Source organism: Myripristis murdjan, chromosome 13, assembly GCF_902150065.1.
Source record: "Myripristis murdjan chromosome 13, fMyrMur1.1, whole genome shotgun sequence".
NCBI classification, from domain to species: domain Eukaryota; kingdom Metazoa; phylum Chordata; class Actinopteri; order Holocentriformes; family Holocentridae; genus Myripristis; species Myripristis murdjan.
In genome coordinates, this window is record NC_043992.1 from 7,443,555 (window position 1) to 7,461,168 (window position 17,614).

Here is a 17,614-nt window from a genome sequence, read left to right on the forward strand (position 1 = left end):
TTACATGCAAGTTCATTTTAGACAATCTTGAATGCAGTTGCCTTGACAGGCTAAATGCATTTGCAACTGAAACTTCCCAGTCTTTTCAAGCTATTGTTGGGCACATGTTTTATAAAGTACACCAAATGACAACATTTAGAAAAAAAAAAAAAAAAAAAAAGCTATTCAGGCACCAGTTTCCCCGCCCATTTGGCCATTTTTTTGCTATAATGAAGTGTTTTGTTTGCCAAAGATCAGGAGCCTCATGTATAAATGATGCATGTGCATTCAGAGGATGTGTACTGACTTTTCCATTCAAAGTTTTGGATTTCTAAAATCTGGTAAAAGCTAACACTGAATATTTATTACTTTATGCCCATACATATGTTTGAAGGGCACATGGATGACTCCAAATAGTAGTTATATAGATATCCATTCTTCTTCTTCTCTCTGGTTGGGGTACTTGGCCCCCCTCCCTCCGTTCCATGGAGGAAAAACAAAAGAAAATGTAGGCATGAAGACAGTATTTAATACTGGAAATATGGCCTTAAAGTATTTTATATAACATATCTGTTAAATTTAAAATAAATGCAAACAGTGGGGGTTAAAATTTAAGGCGTTATTAAATGGTTGATCTGTTGCCAAAGAAATACTATCATGTAATCTAGGCCTCATGCACTTGGCATAATATTGTGGTTAATATGGCCATTCCAGTGCTCCTGCATATGGTGCTATACCACGATTTAGATATGTCATTCATGGAAAAAAAAATGTTCTGAAATGTTACAGCAGCGGGTAAATGTCTCTACCACAACTGTTGCTGTGATGATTTATCACTTTCATGTGTACCGATGCATGGCTGCTGCTGAGTAAGTCTCTGCCTTTGCAGATGATGGCAGCATGTGTCGTCGAGGTATCGGCTAACTCGCTCATGCCTGTCACTTGTTACCATTTCACAGTTGTTGTTTTTTTTTCTTCATTCATAAAGATTTCCTGTCTTCTAGACCCCTCTTCCACTCTGATTAAGCTCACAGTCTATGAAGCTGTGGTCATTCAGGCATGCTCCAACGCTATTTTCTGAATGAGAGAAATAGGCCAACACTGGGCATGTTAATGGCTAATGGTGGAGGTAGATGGAGGATGTACCAGTACACAGCTGTTTGTGATTTACAACAAGAAACATGCATACAGCAGTGTCTGTTTATCTGTATAGTCTGTATGTATGTATGAATACATACATACATGCAGTACTCATATGGGAATTTGTCAGTGTATGCATGTCTCTGCTATTTCCTGCATGTTTTTAGTGATAAATCTATGCAAACTTTTATACATGAGGCCCCAGTAACATTTGTAATTTTTTTTTTTTTTTTTTTTTTTTTACAATTTGTTGTGGATCTAGGCTAATAATACCATAGCCAACCCCTAAAAATGCCAACATACTAAAATTTACAGCAGTTGCTTATAAAACCATTTAATACATACAGCATAGGATTTTATTTCTGTTAGAAATCAGCAGACAGTGTTGAGTTTGAACTATCTGCATTGTAGCGTTTTTTTATAATAATGAGCTCAAGGTATGAAACATACAACATAAGGAATAACTGAACCATTCTGTAGCCTGGAGTATGGTTTAAAAAAAAAAAGGGATCTGGCTAATAAGTAATGCCCTATTATTTCCCAACAGAAAAATATAATTCATCTCATTTCCAAAGGCTTAAATGGTCATTTATTTGATAAAGGAAATGAGGGCACTTTAGTTATTTTTCTGTAGAACAGGAAACTATGATTTTACCCCTGACACCCCCCGCCCTCACCCCAACCCTTAGTGCTTCTTTCAGTTTCAGTTGTGCTGTATAAAACAGCTGGGTCAAGCGATCTCACACTGATCTGTTGGCTTTTCAGTGAAGGAAAGAGTGCCGTCTACTCGCGTGCCTCCTTCATTTGTACTGCTGAGACATTAAGGCAAACAGACACCCAACCTAACAAAAAAACCCAAAGACATAAAGGAGTTTTGGAAACAAAACTGAGGTTACAGTATATTCCTTTACCACAAGAAAGGCCAAACCACAGTCAAGCTGTTTTGGGTTTTTGAAATTGGATATTTCATCTTGGAAAACATTCCTCCATGACTTTCTCTAGACTCACCTTCTGTACAAGTCAGTGTTAAAAGATTTTTAAAACTGCATAAATAGGTAGTCTTTATATTTAGTCTTCATTTACGCTTGTTGGCTTCATGTTAGACCCCAGAATCTGCCTATACTCATCTTTACTGAGTGCTGGATGCTCCAAATGCTTACTGTTAGCCTCCTGCCATTGAGGCAGACTTCCCCCCGGCTAACACTCTTAAAAATAACTGCCTGAATCCACTCAAAGAAGGTTTAATATCACTTTACAAGAGTTGCTTTCCCAAAAATGCACATGCAACCACTGAGTGCACACGGACGGTAGTTTTTCTTAGATTACTGTTTAACGCTGCATTTTTCCTGTCATGAGCATCATGAAAGCTCTAGAAACTTCTACACTTCCTGAATCATTTCATGCCAGAGGAGCAGCAGCTGCTACAGAGATGGAAGTAGATTGTTTGAGTTTGCTATCATTTGTTTTTTTTGTTTTTTTTTATTGAGTACATGTACGCATGTTGAAGGACAAAAATAACAACTAAAAAGGTTGTTATTTGTGCTGAAAGTGCTAAAGGATATCTGGCAAGTAATGTTGTCTCCATGACCTTGAGAACTGAGACCATGTAAGAAAATACTTAAACTGTTGATAAATTTATTTAATTTTCTTTAAATGTCCAGAATTTTTATACCATCTCTGGCTGTAAAAATTCTTTCTCACATCATCAAACTCAAACTTTGTTTATTTAACGATTTGAGTGAATCGGGGCGGTTATTTTTAAGAATGTTATCCAGCTATAATGTTGGAAGGCTAACACACCACAGCTGTCCTCCATACAAGGGATGAAGTCAGATGTTATAACATTTTTCTAAATGGGGGAACTTAACTATCACCTGATTGCACTGTTATGACTCCACTGACTGGACATTATCAGTCACAGCCCCCCCTACAGGTCTGGGTTAGTAGATCCCTGCTCCCTCTAGTGGCTCAGAAGCTGTTAGTATCTATACCTGTCATCACTCTGTCTTAACCAATCAGATGTTAGGTTTAGCCACTTTCGTTAGCTTGGCTACTTGGTTAACGTTAGGAAAGGGGCTTGGTTAAGGTTTGGAAAAGATTTGTCATGATGGTTCAGTTTGGGAAAAGGTAATGGCTAAGGTTAGCAAGTTTAACACAGCATTCACTAACATTAGCTTGGTAATGTTAGCTAGGGAACATTTGCTAACTAAGAGTGAAAGAGTGGCTCTTACTTGAGTCAGGACCCGATCCCGAGAGTGGATTGGGAAGCATATTTTTATCTCCGAACCCGACCTGAGACAGGAGCGCAGTAACCATGCCTGACCCGAACCTGACAGGCAGTCTTTTTTTGTGTGTCTGAACCTGACCTGAGCCCCAGATTTTGCTCATCCTCCATCGCTTGGTTGTATTTACCGCCTGAAATAACCTACGTGTTGCCTTCAGCATCATCATGTAAACTCCAGCTCTATACAGGAAGTTGCCCAGAACAGCTAGTAGTTTTCACTGAAATAACGCCAAACCCTACCTGAACCTAAACATAACTTCTAAATTTTTGTCCAAACCCGGCCCCTCAGTGTATCCACACTCAACTCTGGAGTGAAGGTCCATGTGATCTACTCATCCTCCACCTCACACCTCCGCTGCCCTGGCATCTGATTGGTTCAGACAGACTGATGACAGGAACAGATGCTAACAGCTTCTGAGCCACTAGAGGGAGCTGCAGGGACCTACTAACCCAGACCTGTAGGGGGGGCTGTGACTGATAAGGACCAGTCAGGTGAGGTGATGGTGGAATCAGGTCAGTTTATACTGAGACTGGAGCAGTGGTTTGCCGTGTCAGCTGTCCTCTGGAAAAACAGTCGTTGTTCTGCTTGTTTCTCGTTGGACTTCATGTACGAATGGAAACTGTACGGCTATAAAAACACAAAAAAATGGAAATGTGCTGAGATAAAGAATCAGACAAACCGGAAATATCATTTTTAAAGGGTGTTATTTTTATTTTTTTTTTTTAATGTGTACTTGACTCTGTCAGACCAACTGTTTGTTCATGGATCACAAATAAGAACGAAACAAGTAGCATATTAATTAATCACTGACGAGGAGATGGTCTGTTTGGATTTTTTCTTAATGGTTATGCAATGATGAAGCCCGTTACTTTTCACTCATGCACACTGAACCACCCTGTCACCAGAGAGAGCTTTGAAGTAAATTATTTAATATATTTTTAGATTTTTATTTTCTATTCCATTTCTTGAGAATCTGTGGCATGCATTCTCACACCTCAAAGTATGATATGTATATATGATAAATATAGAAGCAAATCCTAAAAATACAAACATAAAAAAACAATACCACTGTATAGAAATTGTATTAGCCTGCACATTTCTAGGGCTGTGAAGTTAATTTTATTTTTAAAACTTGCATATAAATGTATATATTCTTGATTTTTACCCTGCAACTAGGATCTGTAGAGGAAAGTAAATCCTATAATGATTCACAAAGTACACAATCAATTATGTTAACTGTATCTTGTGTGTACAGCAGAGCTGTGGATATATCTAAATAGAACTTTTTTGTTATTATCTGTTCTTTCATCATAGCAACACTACTGTGTGAATATGTATATAAAGGATTTACCATGTTGGTCTCTACCTCTTGAGCTCAATAACTTGGTTTGTTTACCTCCACAAGTTTATGATTTGATGTGGGGATTAAATGAAAACACTTGAATGTCCATTCAAGCTTTTATATGGAAATAATAAAATACTGACCCACCCACCCCCCTCCCCGCAGACCTCTCCTACACTATTTAAGTGCAAACCATTCACTTGAAATTTTGAATCATTAGATCTTTGTATTTTAAAGCCCTACCAATAGCCAAGGGTTACCTGACTGTTAGTCAACTTAAAGTTATATTTGATAGGATAGGAACTCATGGGGAGGGAAAGTCACCATTTTGACCTCTGTTGGTTGCGTTCACAGCTCAGTGAGAAAGGTTTGGCTTTCCTTAGGGAACATGATCTTCTTTCGTTGATTGCATTTACTTTCAGGCTGCTACAAATGAAAACGAGACTTTAAACCTTCACTGCAATGAGCTTCAAAGAGGATTAGACCCACAAAAAAGGAATGCTGACTTTATTCCCAGAAGTCTGACTTAAACTTACAAAGCTGATTTATTTTTCTCAGAGGTCTGATTTAAATCTCACAGTTCTGACTTTTTTCCTCAGAATTCTGACTTTAATCTCTAAATTCTGACTATTCTTCCCTCAGAATTCTGAGATTAATCTCAGAGCTTTTTTGTGGCCCTAATTTTCTTGTATAATGAACGTTAATAGAGACTAGAGCTGATAAATTTGTGTATCCGGAGACTTTTCTGAGGGGAAAGAAAAGTGATGCAGTTAACTGAGTAATGCTCTGTGTGTCAATGGGAAAAAAGAATGGGAATTTTCTCAGGAATGAACACACCTAGTAGTGGTACAAGTCACAACTCTCCCTCCCCACTGCCTGTATGAAATCTTTGTGTAGATATAGTTTCCTTTCTGTCTTATTTTGTGTTGGAATGAAGTACTTGAATCAACTGATACTAATTTTGGAATATTGTAGAGTAACTGACAAACTTTGTGTGACAAACTAACCTGAACTCAGCAACTGTTGGACTATTTGGATCAATATAATTTGCTGTCATAAAATTTTTTATATATTTGATGTTTTACTCAGATGCATTGTAATTTGAATAAAACAGTATATACAGTACTTAAATGTATCTATGAAACTGATCTGGCGGACTGTGCATCCAGGTGAACAGAGGGAGTCCACACGGGAGTTCATTTTAGGGGTAAAGCGAGAGGTTGCTCCAAAAGTGTAGATCTGGAAGACGGTGGTGAAAACATTAAATGTGGCATTTAAACAACGCGGGTTGTTGTTGTTCAACATTTCTCTGTGGTCGTGCGAACAGGCGAGGCTGCCTCACCAAGCGCTCCTGTCACAGCAAAATGAGGGACTGAGCTTCCCTGCGAACACAAAATCTGACGTTTAAATATCTCATTTAAGAATTAGAGATACAGTTTTTAGTTTTATTTATTTATTTATCTACTGCTAATTTCAACTTGTTTTTTGTTTACAATTTTTTATTCGTTTATTTACATTTTTTGGTAATTTTTGAGTCATTGCATTTCTTTGTAATTCGCTCATCTTTTTCCTTATATTTTCGAAAAAAAAAATGTTGCTAAGTTTTGAAAGGGTTAATTGAATAGACAATGCTATTACACATAATAGATATTTATTTTTTTAACACTGTGTTTTAACCTCCCTGTCAATGTCGACTCTTAGCAAAAAGAAACTTGACACAGATGAAGATGAGAATAGTCAAAATAAGAAACTTTCTGGGTTTATCAACTGGAAGACATTACAATGAGGCTCAAACAGTGACGGGATCGTCGATGAAACGTTGATTATAGGTTGATGAGTTTATTGACCCAGAAAACCTAATTAACACAGTTTCATAATTAACACAAATCAAAATTTGTTTTCAAGACGAGTCCTGAGGGCAGAATCTCCTCCTGTCAGGTTCTGGGGCTTCATGAGAATCAACCTGAGGAAGTTTAAACATCACTGATCTGTGGCAGTGATGTTCAAACCGTGGGTCCTGTCCCCGTGGTGGGTGCCAGCTGGATTGCAGGAGAACAGGGTGAGTGCTATCTGTCCTCGGTAACAGGGGACAGAAACGTGTCGTCGTGTTCCTGCACTGCACGACATCTCCGTCCGTCCAGCCCAAACTGAAGCTGCGACTTTAAAACCCAGAGCAGCTGCTGAGAAATAACCACCTCATTTTAAATAAAACATTTATTATCTATATTTAAATACTTTGATGCTGATGCTTTTCATTTTAACAAATGTTAACAAATGTTAATTAAATGGCCTGTAATGTCCAACATATGATAATACATTTAATTAATTTGCTCATATGGAATAGCAGAATGTTTTGCATTTATCTGCATAAACAATGTACATTATATTCCTGAGAAAAAACTTCCTGTTGTCTGCAAAGTTTCACATTCTTTATGAATCCAAACAAAAGAGAAACAGTGCCAGTGCTTTAGCTTGCTTGCACGCTTTCTTGAATAATACCATCTGAAAAACAACATGGTTTATTACAAATGAGTATAACTAGAGATATGTTTGCAAATTAACTCTTCAAATCATCCTGTCCTTCAAAGGATCGACCTGTTTCACCCCAATAAGGGATGTAAGAGCACAGAGGTTCATGTTTGTTTGTTTGTTTGTTTGTTTGTTTGTTTGTTTGTTTGTTTGTTTGTTTGAGGAGGACAGTCGTGAGAAAGTCCACCGCGACTACAAGCTGACAAGCAAAGAGGAAGTTTTCAGTAAGCAAGCTCCGCAGCGGTATTAGCTAGGAAAACACATTGCAGTGCGCCACTATTTCAGGCCATATGAGGGGGATTTTTTCACTTTGCGGGACAGCTGGTCTTTTACTTTTGGCACCTACAGCCCAACCTGCCCTGTTGAAATCTACTGCTATAGGAAATAACCTCCATTTTATTGCAGTGACTTCTCAGGAACTCTCAAATCTTGATGAGGATAGCACTTAAGAATAGAACGAGAAAAAAAAAAAAAAAAAAAAAAAACATTTTTCACAGGATATAAAATCACTGTAACAAAAACAAGGCAAATATCTTCGTCTCCACAGGATGAGGGAGAAACAGGATTCACGAAAACACTGGTTATGATAAAAAGAAAGCTAGAATTGAACCGACTGGCAGGAATTAATGACTGCTGCCAATGAGCTGAAAACTTTGGTGAGAAGTTATGTGCTCACTCCGGTCCGTCCATACATCCAGTCAGCAGGATGACTCAATCAATCAATGAGGTTTATTGGGACCCAGCCCTCCGAAACAAAAGACACCATCGTTCCCAACTTCCTGCTGGAGAACGATGTGGACCCGAAGGTCGTCCAGCTCACGATCCAACAGGCCCTCCACACCTCCCTCGGTCACCCCCTTGATGCAGAGATGGTCCTGCTTGTCCCGGTGGTTGGGGCTGCAGCCGCCATTAACCCCCTCCACCCTTTTCTCGATGGTTGCTCCAGTATCTACGTTCGAAAACCTCTTCCAACCAGCCAGGTAGCAGAGCCAACAGGTGAGCTGACCGTTGCCCGCTGATCCTGATTAGCGTCATGCCACCACAGACTAACACCCTTTACAAAGCACGACCAATGTCCACAACAATGTCAAAGATAAGCATACGTTTGGCAAATTTAGCAAATCTAGCATCCATGCCTTCTAGAGACCAAGCAAAGGTACTGTCCAGTATTTGCACAAAACCTGGTGCTGAGGTTTGTCACTCAGGGCGGTGTGACAGCGGATGGGGCCATAATGCATCGAGCCAACATGAATCCCAGTGGTGTGGTTGGTCGTGGGTCACGGTGGGACGATGGGCGACCACCACAAGACCACTACAACACAGAATGACTTTGTGACAGATGTGTTTTTGCACTCGTCTGACATTTGATCAAAATATTAAATCTCTTATAAACATGGAGCAAAATATTTCAAAGCTATTGCACAGTTTGCCTCTGTAACGTAACATACAATACGCAGAAATGGTACAAGTCTAAAATAATTCCCATTGGTTACACTGATTGGCATGTATTGTAGTTCTCAGAGGTTTAAATTACTGCTCCTAACAAAAGGGTAATATGTTGAAATGTTAAAAAGGCAGAAGATATCTCGGTCACTCGTCTCAACGTGACAGAGTTTAGCAGCAGCTCCATGGTAACCAGGTCAGCCCTGTGTAAAGCTACAGAGCTCTGGTGGTTGTCTGTGATGGGTTGGTCATCTCCAGTTGTGATCATTTCCAATTTTTCATCATAAGAAAGCATCACATGTTGTCTCGTAGACCTGAAAATCACAAACCACAGTGAAAACCAGTCATCTGTGGCATAAGAGTGGTAATATGGCCCTTATAAGTCTTTTATAAGATGCTTATTAACATTGATGAGTGTTAATAAGACTATATGAGTGTATTAATACCATCATGAAGATGTTTATTGTTAAATTATAAGACATAAGCTCTTATAAGAAACTTGTGAACAGGTTCTAGACTGCTTATGCATGTTAATAAAAGCCTCATAAGTTTCTGATATTTATAGTAGCATTACAAACAAATTTATTGAGTTTAACTAAGTTATCTATCATGTCACTGTTAAAACTGCTACAAGGCTTTTTTGTTGCATTATTAAAGTTGCATTTACATTTTTAAATGTAATGTAATACCATCATGAAGATGTTTATTGTTAAATTATAAGACATAAGCTCTTATAAGAAACTTGTGAACAGGTTCTAGACTGCTTATGCATGTTAATAAAAGCCTCATAAGTTTCTGATATTTATAGTAGCATTACAAACAAATTTATTGAGTTTAACTAAGTTATCTATCATGTCACTGTTAAAACTGCTACAAGGCTTTTTTGTTGCATTATTAAAGTTGCATTTACATTTTTAAATGGACTGCATTTCAATAACTCTTTTCTATTCCACTGCCCACTCAGCGCTTTACACTCGCTCATACACTAAGAGCAGAGAACACCAGGAGCGGTTAAGGGTTCAGTGTTTTGCTCAAGGACACTTGGACACACTCTGGAGGAGCCGGGGATTGAACCAGGAACTCTCTGACTACCAGAGAACCTCTTTACCTCTCCCTGAACTGTTCCTTTACTGTGTTTTCCTGTGTGTGTGTGTGTGTGTGTGTGTGTGTGTGTGTGTGTGTGTGTGTGTGTGTGTGTGTGTGTGTGTGTGTGCATGATGCCCACCTGCTGGCTGTGGACGGTGAAGTCAGCGCTGACCGGCGATCCGCTTTGTTTCCTCTCCACCACCAGCAGCTTCAGAGGTGGCGAACTTTTCTTTATCAGCCTCACTACTTCCTCAAAATACTCATTTTCCACATTCTGTCCGTTCACCTCCACCACCACTTCACCTCCCGACAGGCCGGCTCTCTGTGCTGAGCCCTCTGGCACCACCTAGAGGGGAAAAACACAACTGCAGTCAAAGATAACGCTCAGTGGCCTTCACACTTTACAGCAATAATAAAATATAAAATAACTACTGTGAGGCTAATTATTAAAATTTTCAAATAATCAGATATCAGAAATTCTACAAGATAAAAATGCAACTGTGGAGTTTTTGATTGAGTTTTTGTATAAAGTATGCAGAGCCTCCTGCTTGTATGGGATCCAGCCTCCAGGAGCTCCGGCTCATAAAAATTAAGTTCTCATACAACTAAGCTGCATTCTCAATTACATTTTGAGGAGAATGTAATTGGATTTGTAATTGCTATGCATTGGGTTAAACAAATCCTCATAACTTTTCCTGTAGAAAAAAATGACATATATTAAAAAAAGGTAAAGAGTATTTATTTGAAAAGATACAGGGACCTTTTCCTGCCTTTGTGAAAAGTCTTGATTTTTACAGAAGATGAAGAGGAAGAATGAGCATTTTCTGATGGAAACCTTGTGATTTGGTCTAGTGGAGTTCAGCTTTGTGAAGATAATGAAATACTCTCATTGTTTCATGCACAACTGGATTTACATTTGTTCAAAAGATGGCTGTGTGTCTGAGAAGTTCTTTGTTTTAATGCTTGTTTTTGTTAATGTTAGCAGGTGCTTTGGTCAAGTGGCACTTAGCTATTTGTTGTGTTTGATATTAAAACCTGTAAAAATCAATATATATATTGGTGAAAAAAGAACCCTGTATACAGTGGATGTACTGAATAGTGATGTAACTGTGGAATACCTGTCCGATGAAAGTTCCCGGTTCATGCAGGATGCAGCCCAGGTGGAAACCGAAGCCCCTCTCCTCTCTGTGCAGAACACACAGTCTGCTGCCCGGGACGATCCCATCCTCCGCTCCTCTAAGAATTCCAGTTTGCTTCTCAGTGCGATGGGAAACGTTGTCATTCTCTGGTACAAATTCCTCATAGAACAACAGAGGAGAAATGCCTAACTGCAGAAAAAAACAAAACATGAAGATTTGTATGATGATGACTCTACTTTTTGTCAGTTGATCATTTTTCTCATAACTAATACAGCAGAAGAACAGGACTTCCTGCTCACCTCTCGGTAAAAGTCTCTTCCTGGGATAGAGATGGAGGTGAGGCAGACTTTTCGGCCACATCTCCTGATTATCTTGACGATGTCCTCGTGCTCCATGGACTCCACAGGCTCTCCATTAACGGCTAAGAGCAGGTCCCCGTCCTCCATGCCTGCCTCCTCAGCTGGACTCCCAGCATCCACCTCCCGCAACACGTGAGCGATTCTCCCTGTATTGGCCAGCTTCTCCTGGCGCAGCAGGAACCCGTATCCCTCCGGTCCTTGGACGAGGCGCATGGTCTTTAGTTTGTGCGGGAGGTTGTGGGATTCTGCTATGACCGGCAAGATGGGCATTTTCCTCCTGACATACCAAGATTCACTCTCACTGTCAATGACCAGCACGGTCACAGAGGCCCCGCTCTTCTTCACCTGAGAGGGAGGCACACTGCGGCTCAGAGGAAAGCACTAAAAAACTTCACCAAATTCATGCACATGTTCATTTTAGCATTATAATGTAATATATGGGTGGTCCTTGGTTGAAAACTAGACTCATACCATCTTGTGGAGAGAGGAGTAAGTGAGTGTTGAAGCCAAGACGCCGTTGATCCAGACCAGTTTGTCTCCACTGCGAACACCAGCTTTCTCTGCTGGACTGTCGGTCACTGTGCTCAAGATGAACTGTCCTCTCTGACCTGAAGAAGCATCCAATGTCATCATCATCGTCACTATCACCACGATAGAAGATGTGTTAAAGACATATATTTCAAATCCACATGATCCACTGTGTAAATCAGACAGCTTCAGAGCTGCTGTAAGGTTTATTTTTTCATTTGATGGAGCCACGTTAACGACTCCCATAGACCTCAAGTCTTTATGCTAAGCTAACACAAAACGCTACCCATAGGAACCGAACCACTTGACGTATAGAGGTGAAAATGGTGTGATATTGTAAAGTTACAAAAGTAAAAGGTATTGTAAGGTTACAAACTACAAGGTTACCATGCACTTTATCAAATAATCATGTAATTAGATAGAAAGCAAATTTTACGTCTCTACCTGTGCGTAATAGACTTGAGCCCAGTGAAAAAGGCGAAGGATGAGGCAGGTAGGTAATATCATTAAACCTAGCACTCTCACAGGTCAGTGAAAGAATGTAGATTAGCCATATTAAGTTAGGTAGGTTAACTTATTAGCCTGGCTGATCTTCAAAGTCGAAACTAGTCATACGAGCCTGTGCGTGTTCCAAGATCATGAATGTCATGAATATCAGGGAGAAAAAAGTTCATTTTTATCTTGGGCGTGTCACTTACACTTGGGCCAGCCTTCCCTCTTTGCCAGTTGAGCAGCCTTGCCCACTCTTTTCCATGTTAAACCACTGGCTGCTCAAAATGTCTCTGGTGCTGGTCAGATCTAATATGCATATTAAAATACCAATGTTACCAAGCTGAGAAAGATGACTGGTTGCTCTATTTGATCAAACGTTGATGAAAAATACACTGGGTGCTCTTGGAAATGGGGAATCAGAGTGCTTCAAGGCAATCCAGGCACTCCAAATATAAGAAAACATTAAAATGCATTCTGTCACCATCCTATGAAAGGGATGGTAGGTGCCCACTGGCATGAACGTGTCCAACAGAAAACACGCTAGCACACTAGCGATGCTCTTCCTCCTCCTCCTCTCCCTCACCAGCAGGTGAAAGCCAACCCCAGATTGACACTTGCAGTGGAACAAGGTTTCGCCATTTGGTGTTTTGCCTATATCTATATTTTTTTTCTTTGTCTCCTTTTTTACGTGGTGCACATCTGTAATTTTCATAGCTTCTTATTGGATGTTGTGCTATCGATCTGGCACCGTGCTGCGCTGTCATTGGCTGGGAGCGACACACCCGCTTCCCAAAGGCCGACATCTAGAAGAGTCCCAAGCTCACACAAGAAAATGCAGGCAGAGGGCAGGGTCTCTGCAGACACACACACCAACACACACACACACACACACACACGTACACACTGCTAGTGGCTCAGGAGTCATGATGGAGAAGATTAGTTTTGTATGAGTCAATACATTTTTAACATGAGAGGCCTTTAAACCTCTAATGTTAGCTTCTGCAACCGCCAGAAATCTCTCTTGCACAATAGCAGATAAAATGTGTTTGCTATGAACCACTGACACTAGGGGGCACATTCCGACTGTTGTATGTGTATTGAATGCTGTGCAGGAATGAGCTAAGAGTAATGAGTGGCAGTGTGTCAGGTATATATGGTCAAAAGAAAGGCAAGTCTCCTGCCTTAAGGGAAACTATGACTGAGTCATTTACTACACTGGAAAATGAGTGACAGCGGCGAGCTGGCACCTTCCACTGGTGTGATGGTGAGTCCGAGGCTTTGCTCATGGTGTCTCGTGACGTGGCAGAGTCTGGGCCTGGAGCAGCGCCCCCCCTTGGAGGTTCTGGTCAGCATCTGCAGGTTTAGATGTTTGGACACTGCCTGGAGGAAAACGGATTTAGTCAGTGCCCTTCAAGATGGACAGAAAAAAACAATACAACAATCTAATGCAGAATTACTGGTATTATATTAACTTATATATACTGTACATATACATATACTAATATTTATGCAGTATGATGACCTGTTCATACTCCTCTCCTTTCAACACCAAGAGAAACAACTGTAAGCCACAAGACTGGATCCTCCTCACCACCTGTAAATCAATCAGAGAGAGAGAAATTAAACAGATCCTGACGGTGTCTTACTATCTTCACTGACATCCATTAGCAATTAAAATGCTAAAATACACTCAGTGTTCACTTCCTCTGCTCCACCTGTACAGTCTAATGCAGTTCAGCAGCTCTACCATAAATTCTACCTTTTAACAAAGTTTATAATGTTCAGTTTGTGTTGACATTGTGCAGAATGTGTCAATTTAATTCTATGTTTATTACTGAGCTTGTAGTTTGCAGAGGTCTTATACTGGACTACATTATATTGAGAGGTGCTTCTCATTTTTTGTCCTTCCTATTTATACACAAGGGGGACAGAATATAAGATCCACCATGTCTGCATTATTACTATTTACCAATCAATATGCAATTCACTGAAAAAAGGTCATGTCTCTGAAGCCACTGTTATTGATTTTCATAAAGCCTTTGATACAGTGAATCATCAGATTCTGCTGAGCCCACTCAGCTCATTTCAATTTTCATTGTCTCTGGTAATGATGCTCTCTTCACATTCACCAAACGGGTCTCGTGGTTAAAATTGGTCATGTAACATCTCTGCCCTTAGTTTGTAATACGGGAGTTCCACAAGGCAGCATTTTGGGTCCATTCTTTCTTTTGTATATAAATGACCTTGCCAACGTGTGTAAATATTCTAAATATCTGCTGCTGCTGTCACTGTAATTTTTCTCTCTGATTGAAACCCTGACATCATAAACTCAAAACTCCCCACTGATCTCACATTTTAACAACCTGACTTTTCAGAACTAAATGAAAATTCTAGCCATTAAATTTTACTTTCAAGTCCAAAACAATAAATCCCATGTATAAATATGTACTGCTCTCCTTCCAAGACACAACACAAGACAGGAACACATCGTTTGACCAGTTTCACATGCACTTGTTCCAGTTCCAGCTCACAAAAACAACTATGGCCCAGTATATTGGACTCTCGCTTAGTTTAAGGTTGAGATGACAGTAAGAATTAGAATCAGTAGGGGAGAGTGGGGTAATTTGTGCCAAGGGGCAAGTAGTGCCACCCCTGTTATCTAGAAAACCATAGAAGAAGTTGGTCATGTGACCACATATATTTGAAAAGGCATCTATTTCACTCATCCTGCAAAGAAGGGAGACACATGGCTTGAGAGGAAAGCACATTTAAGTTCAAAAAACCTTTTTTTGCCCTCCAAAGTAAAATTTCCATGATCAAGGTTTTTTGATTGCTGTGTTTGAACAATTATAGAAAACTTTGAAAACAGTTCACACAGGTTTTAGTACTTTAGTAAGCTACACCATGAGTCTATACAGTTAGCATGATGTTAGCTCAAAACAGCTGGGGGATGCATTTTTTTCAAAATGGTGGGCTTGGGGTAATTTGTGCCAAAGGGCCTTGGGGTAAATTGTGCCAGTGGCACAACTTGTGATTATATACTATATATTACTTTATTGTATTTTATTGTTATTGTACATTGTCTTCTTACCTTTGATCACTAAAACTATTCAGATTCAGATGAAGATGATTTGCAGGAGCTCATTTTGTAATTTTTATTTTGTTCTGGGTATGTGTTCATGTGGCGCTAGGCCTTGTTATAGAAAAGTGGCCTGTGATCTTGTTAAAATAATAAATAAATGTTAAATAAATAATTTTGTATTGAATTTGCTTTGCTTTTATATAGCATTATCATTTATGAGATTAAAATGATCTGTTTTTCTTCAGTTATCAATGGCACAATTTACCCCAGTGTATTCTCTCTAATGGCACAATTTACCCCGCACCGGGGGCAAGTTGTGCCACAAAACCACTTTTTTTTGAAAGCTATATTTCTCAAACAGTTTATATAAGATCCAAAGTGATTGTTCCCAGGGATGCACAACATCCTAAACTATATGTGCATATTTTAGTTGGAGGCATTACTGTAATCCCCTCGCTTTAAAGGCACTTTAAGTAAAAACTGGCACTATTTACCCCACTCTCCCCTACAAAAAAAAAACAAAAAAAAAAAACTCTTTTTGTTGTGCCTTCTAAAAGTTAACAAAAGGCAAAAATGCACAATTAAATTGAAAAATAATTTCAAACATGTTTGGTGTGAATGTGCTCTAAAATAATTTTTTAGGAAGTCAATGGTCTTGGTGACTTAACACTCAACAGGAGGCAAGGAAATTAAGCTAATTAGGGCACTAACCCTGTGGAAGTCCATGTTGTCCACATATTCTTCATTGACCTCCAGCACTCTGTCTCCATCTCTGAGGCCGCTGTGCTCTGCAAGGCTCCAGGGCTCCACGTCCCTGATCACATGACCTTGTCTACCCTCTTCCTTCCGCAGGTAAAATCCAAAACTCTGGCCCTCCATGCGCTTCAGCTGGCAGAGCCGAGGCACGGGGCTCTGATCTGGCTCTGGTGGAACAATAAATAACACCACTATCGTTAGCACTAGATCAGCAGACTAAAACAACCCAGGGAAATTATTAAGGTCTTTGCAAATGACATGGTGACTTAAAGAGACTGTATGGAGGCATGTGAATCAAACCTTACCAGGATCATCACAGATGACCAGAGCTGGATTATCAATTCCTTCCTTTGGATTGAAGGTAAAACTGAAGCAGGGAGAAATAAGAGTGAGCAACAAAGAGTGGCACAGCAGCAAAATGGGTTAACCTTCCCTTTAGACTCCAAAAGGCCTCTGTTTTAGTTGTATTTCTTGCTCTAGGACAGAGTGTCTAAGGTGGAACTTACCGAGGAAATTCCATTGCATCTTCAAAGCCTGCAGGAACGACAGCAACACAGTCAGCCATTCCACCCAAGTCATATCCCCCTCACTGCAGCCAGAGCCAGCTCTATCCAGAAGTCAAGTGGCAGGAAACATGATGCCGGCAGCAGCGCCAACAGACTGAAGACATAATCTAAACACAATTTCTCTCCAGTTCCCCCCTCCCGGCTGGCTGATTTGTCTAAGTCATCACCTCAGCACCTTCTCTAACCTGATCCTGCCACCAGCACACATGGAGAGGTAATCATTAAACTCAAGATGCCAGTGTTTTTCTAGTGCAGCCTTTTTTTTTTTTTTTTTTTTTTTTTTTTAACATGTCAATTCAGTATCACTGATCTGTCTTTTAAATAAGTGATTGGTAAGTGACTTTTTGATTTTAGTTCTGCTAATTTGCTGTGGTTTTAAACCTGAGAAAATTCGCTTGACTGCTCTCAAAACGCAGCACAAAGACAGACATGGCTGGCTTACCACTGTGGCCATCAGAGCTTACAGCATTTCTCCAGCTGAAGAAGTGAGTGCACTGTGGCAGCGCACAGCAACATGGAAGTTACTATTTGAATAGTCAAATCATAGTGCATCCCTTAGGCCTATGAAGGGAAAAGCGATGAAACAGAAAGGCAGTCTTACCTGTGGAGTACTTCATGTTTCTGTGCCCTGCTCTCTCCAGGTGAGGGGGGAACAGGTACTGAGGAGGTACAAGGTTCACAGCAGAGAGGCATAAAGACTGAGACAATGACTCCTTACTCCACAACCACTTAAGTTTAATATTTATCTAAGGTTCATAGTTCTTCACAGGCGTACAAAGCAGAGGTTTTCAAAGTATGGTCCATGGACTCCCAGGGGTCCTTTAGACACTTCCAGGGGGTCCTCAACAAAATGAGTAGAAGTTTAAAACCATAATCTGGACTTGATTT

General features: G+C 40.0%; 1 protein-coding gene across 1 annotated transcript; it reads right to left on the bottom strand.

Moving 5' to 3' along the window:
• Positions 1 to 7,994: 7,994 nt before the first annotated feature.
• On the bottom strand, positions 7,995 to 16,789 carry LOC115370477 (Na(+)/H(+) exchange regulatory cofactor NHE-RF3-like). Its single transcript, XM_030067505.1, has 11 exons — positions 16,667 to 16,789; positions 16,466 to 16,527; positions 16,116 to 16,327; positions 13,845 to 13,916; positions 13,570 to 13,702; positions 11,774 to 11,910; positions 11,243 to 11,647; positions 10,923 to 11,132; positions 9,944 to 10,150; positions 9,679 to 9,703; positions 7,995 to 8,296 (listed from the first exon to the last, which is right to left on the bottom strand). The coding sequence occupies exons 1-11, from the start codon at positions 16,723 to 16,725 to the stop codon at positions 7,995 to 7,997; spliced, it is 1,824 nt and encodes a 607-aa protein (XP_029923365.1). The 5' UTR covers positions 16,726 to 16,789.
• Between the last annotated feature and the right edge of the window lie 825 nt (positions 16,790 to 17,614).

Coding starts and splice junctions, on each gene's coding strand:
- LOC115370477 (XM_030067505.1), bottom strand. CDS start 16,725: ATGGCTGACTGTGTTGCTGTCGTTCCTGCAGGCTTTGAAGATGCAATG. Junction 13,917..16,115: donor ACAACATGGACTTCCACAGG/GTTAGTGCCCTA, acceptor ATTGATTTACAG/GTGGTGAGGAGGATCCAGTC. Junction 11,911..13,569: donor CACCATCACACCAGTGGAAG/GTGCCAGCTCGC, acceptor ATGCTTCTTCAG/GTCAGAGAGGACAGTTCATC.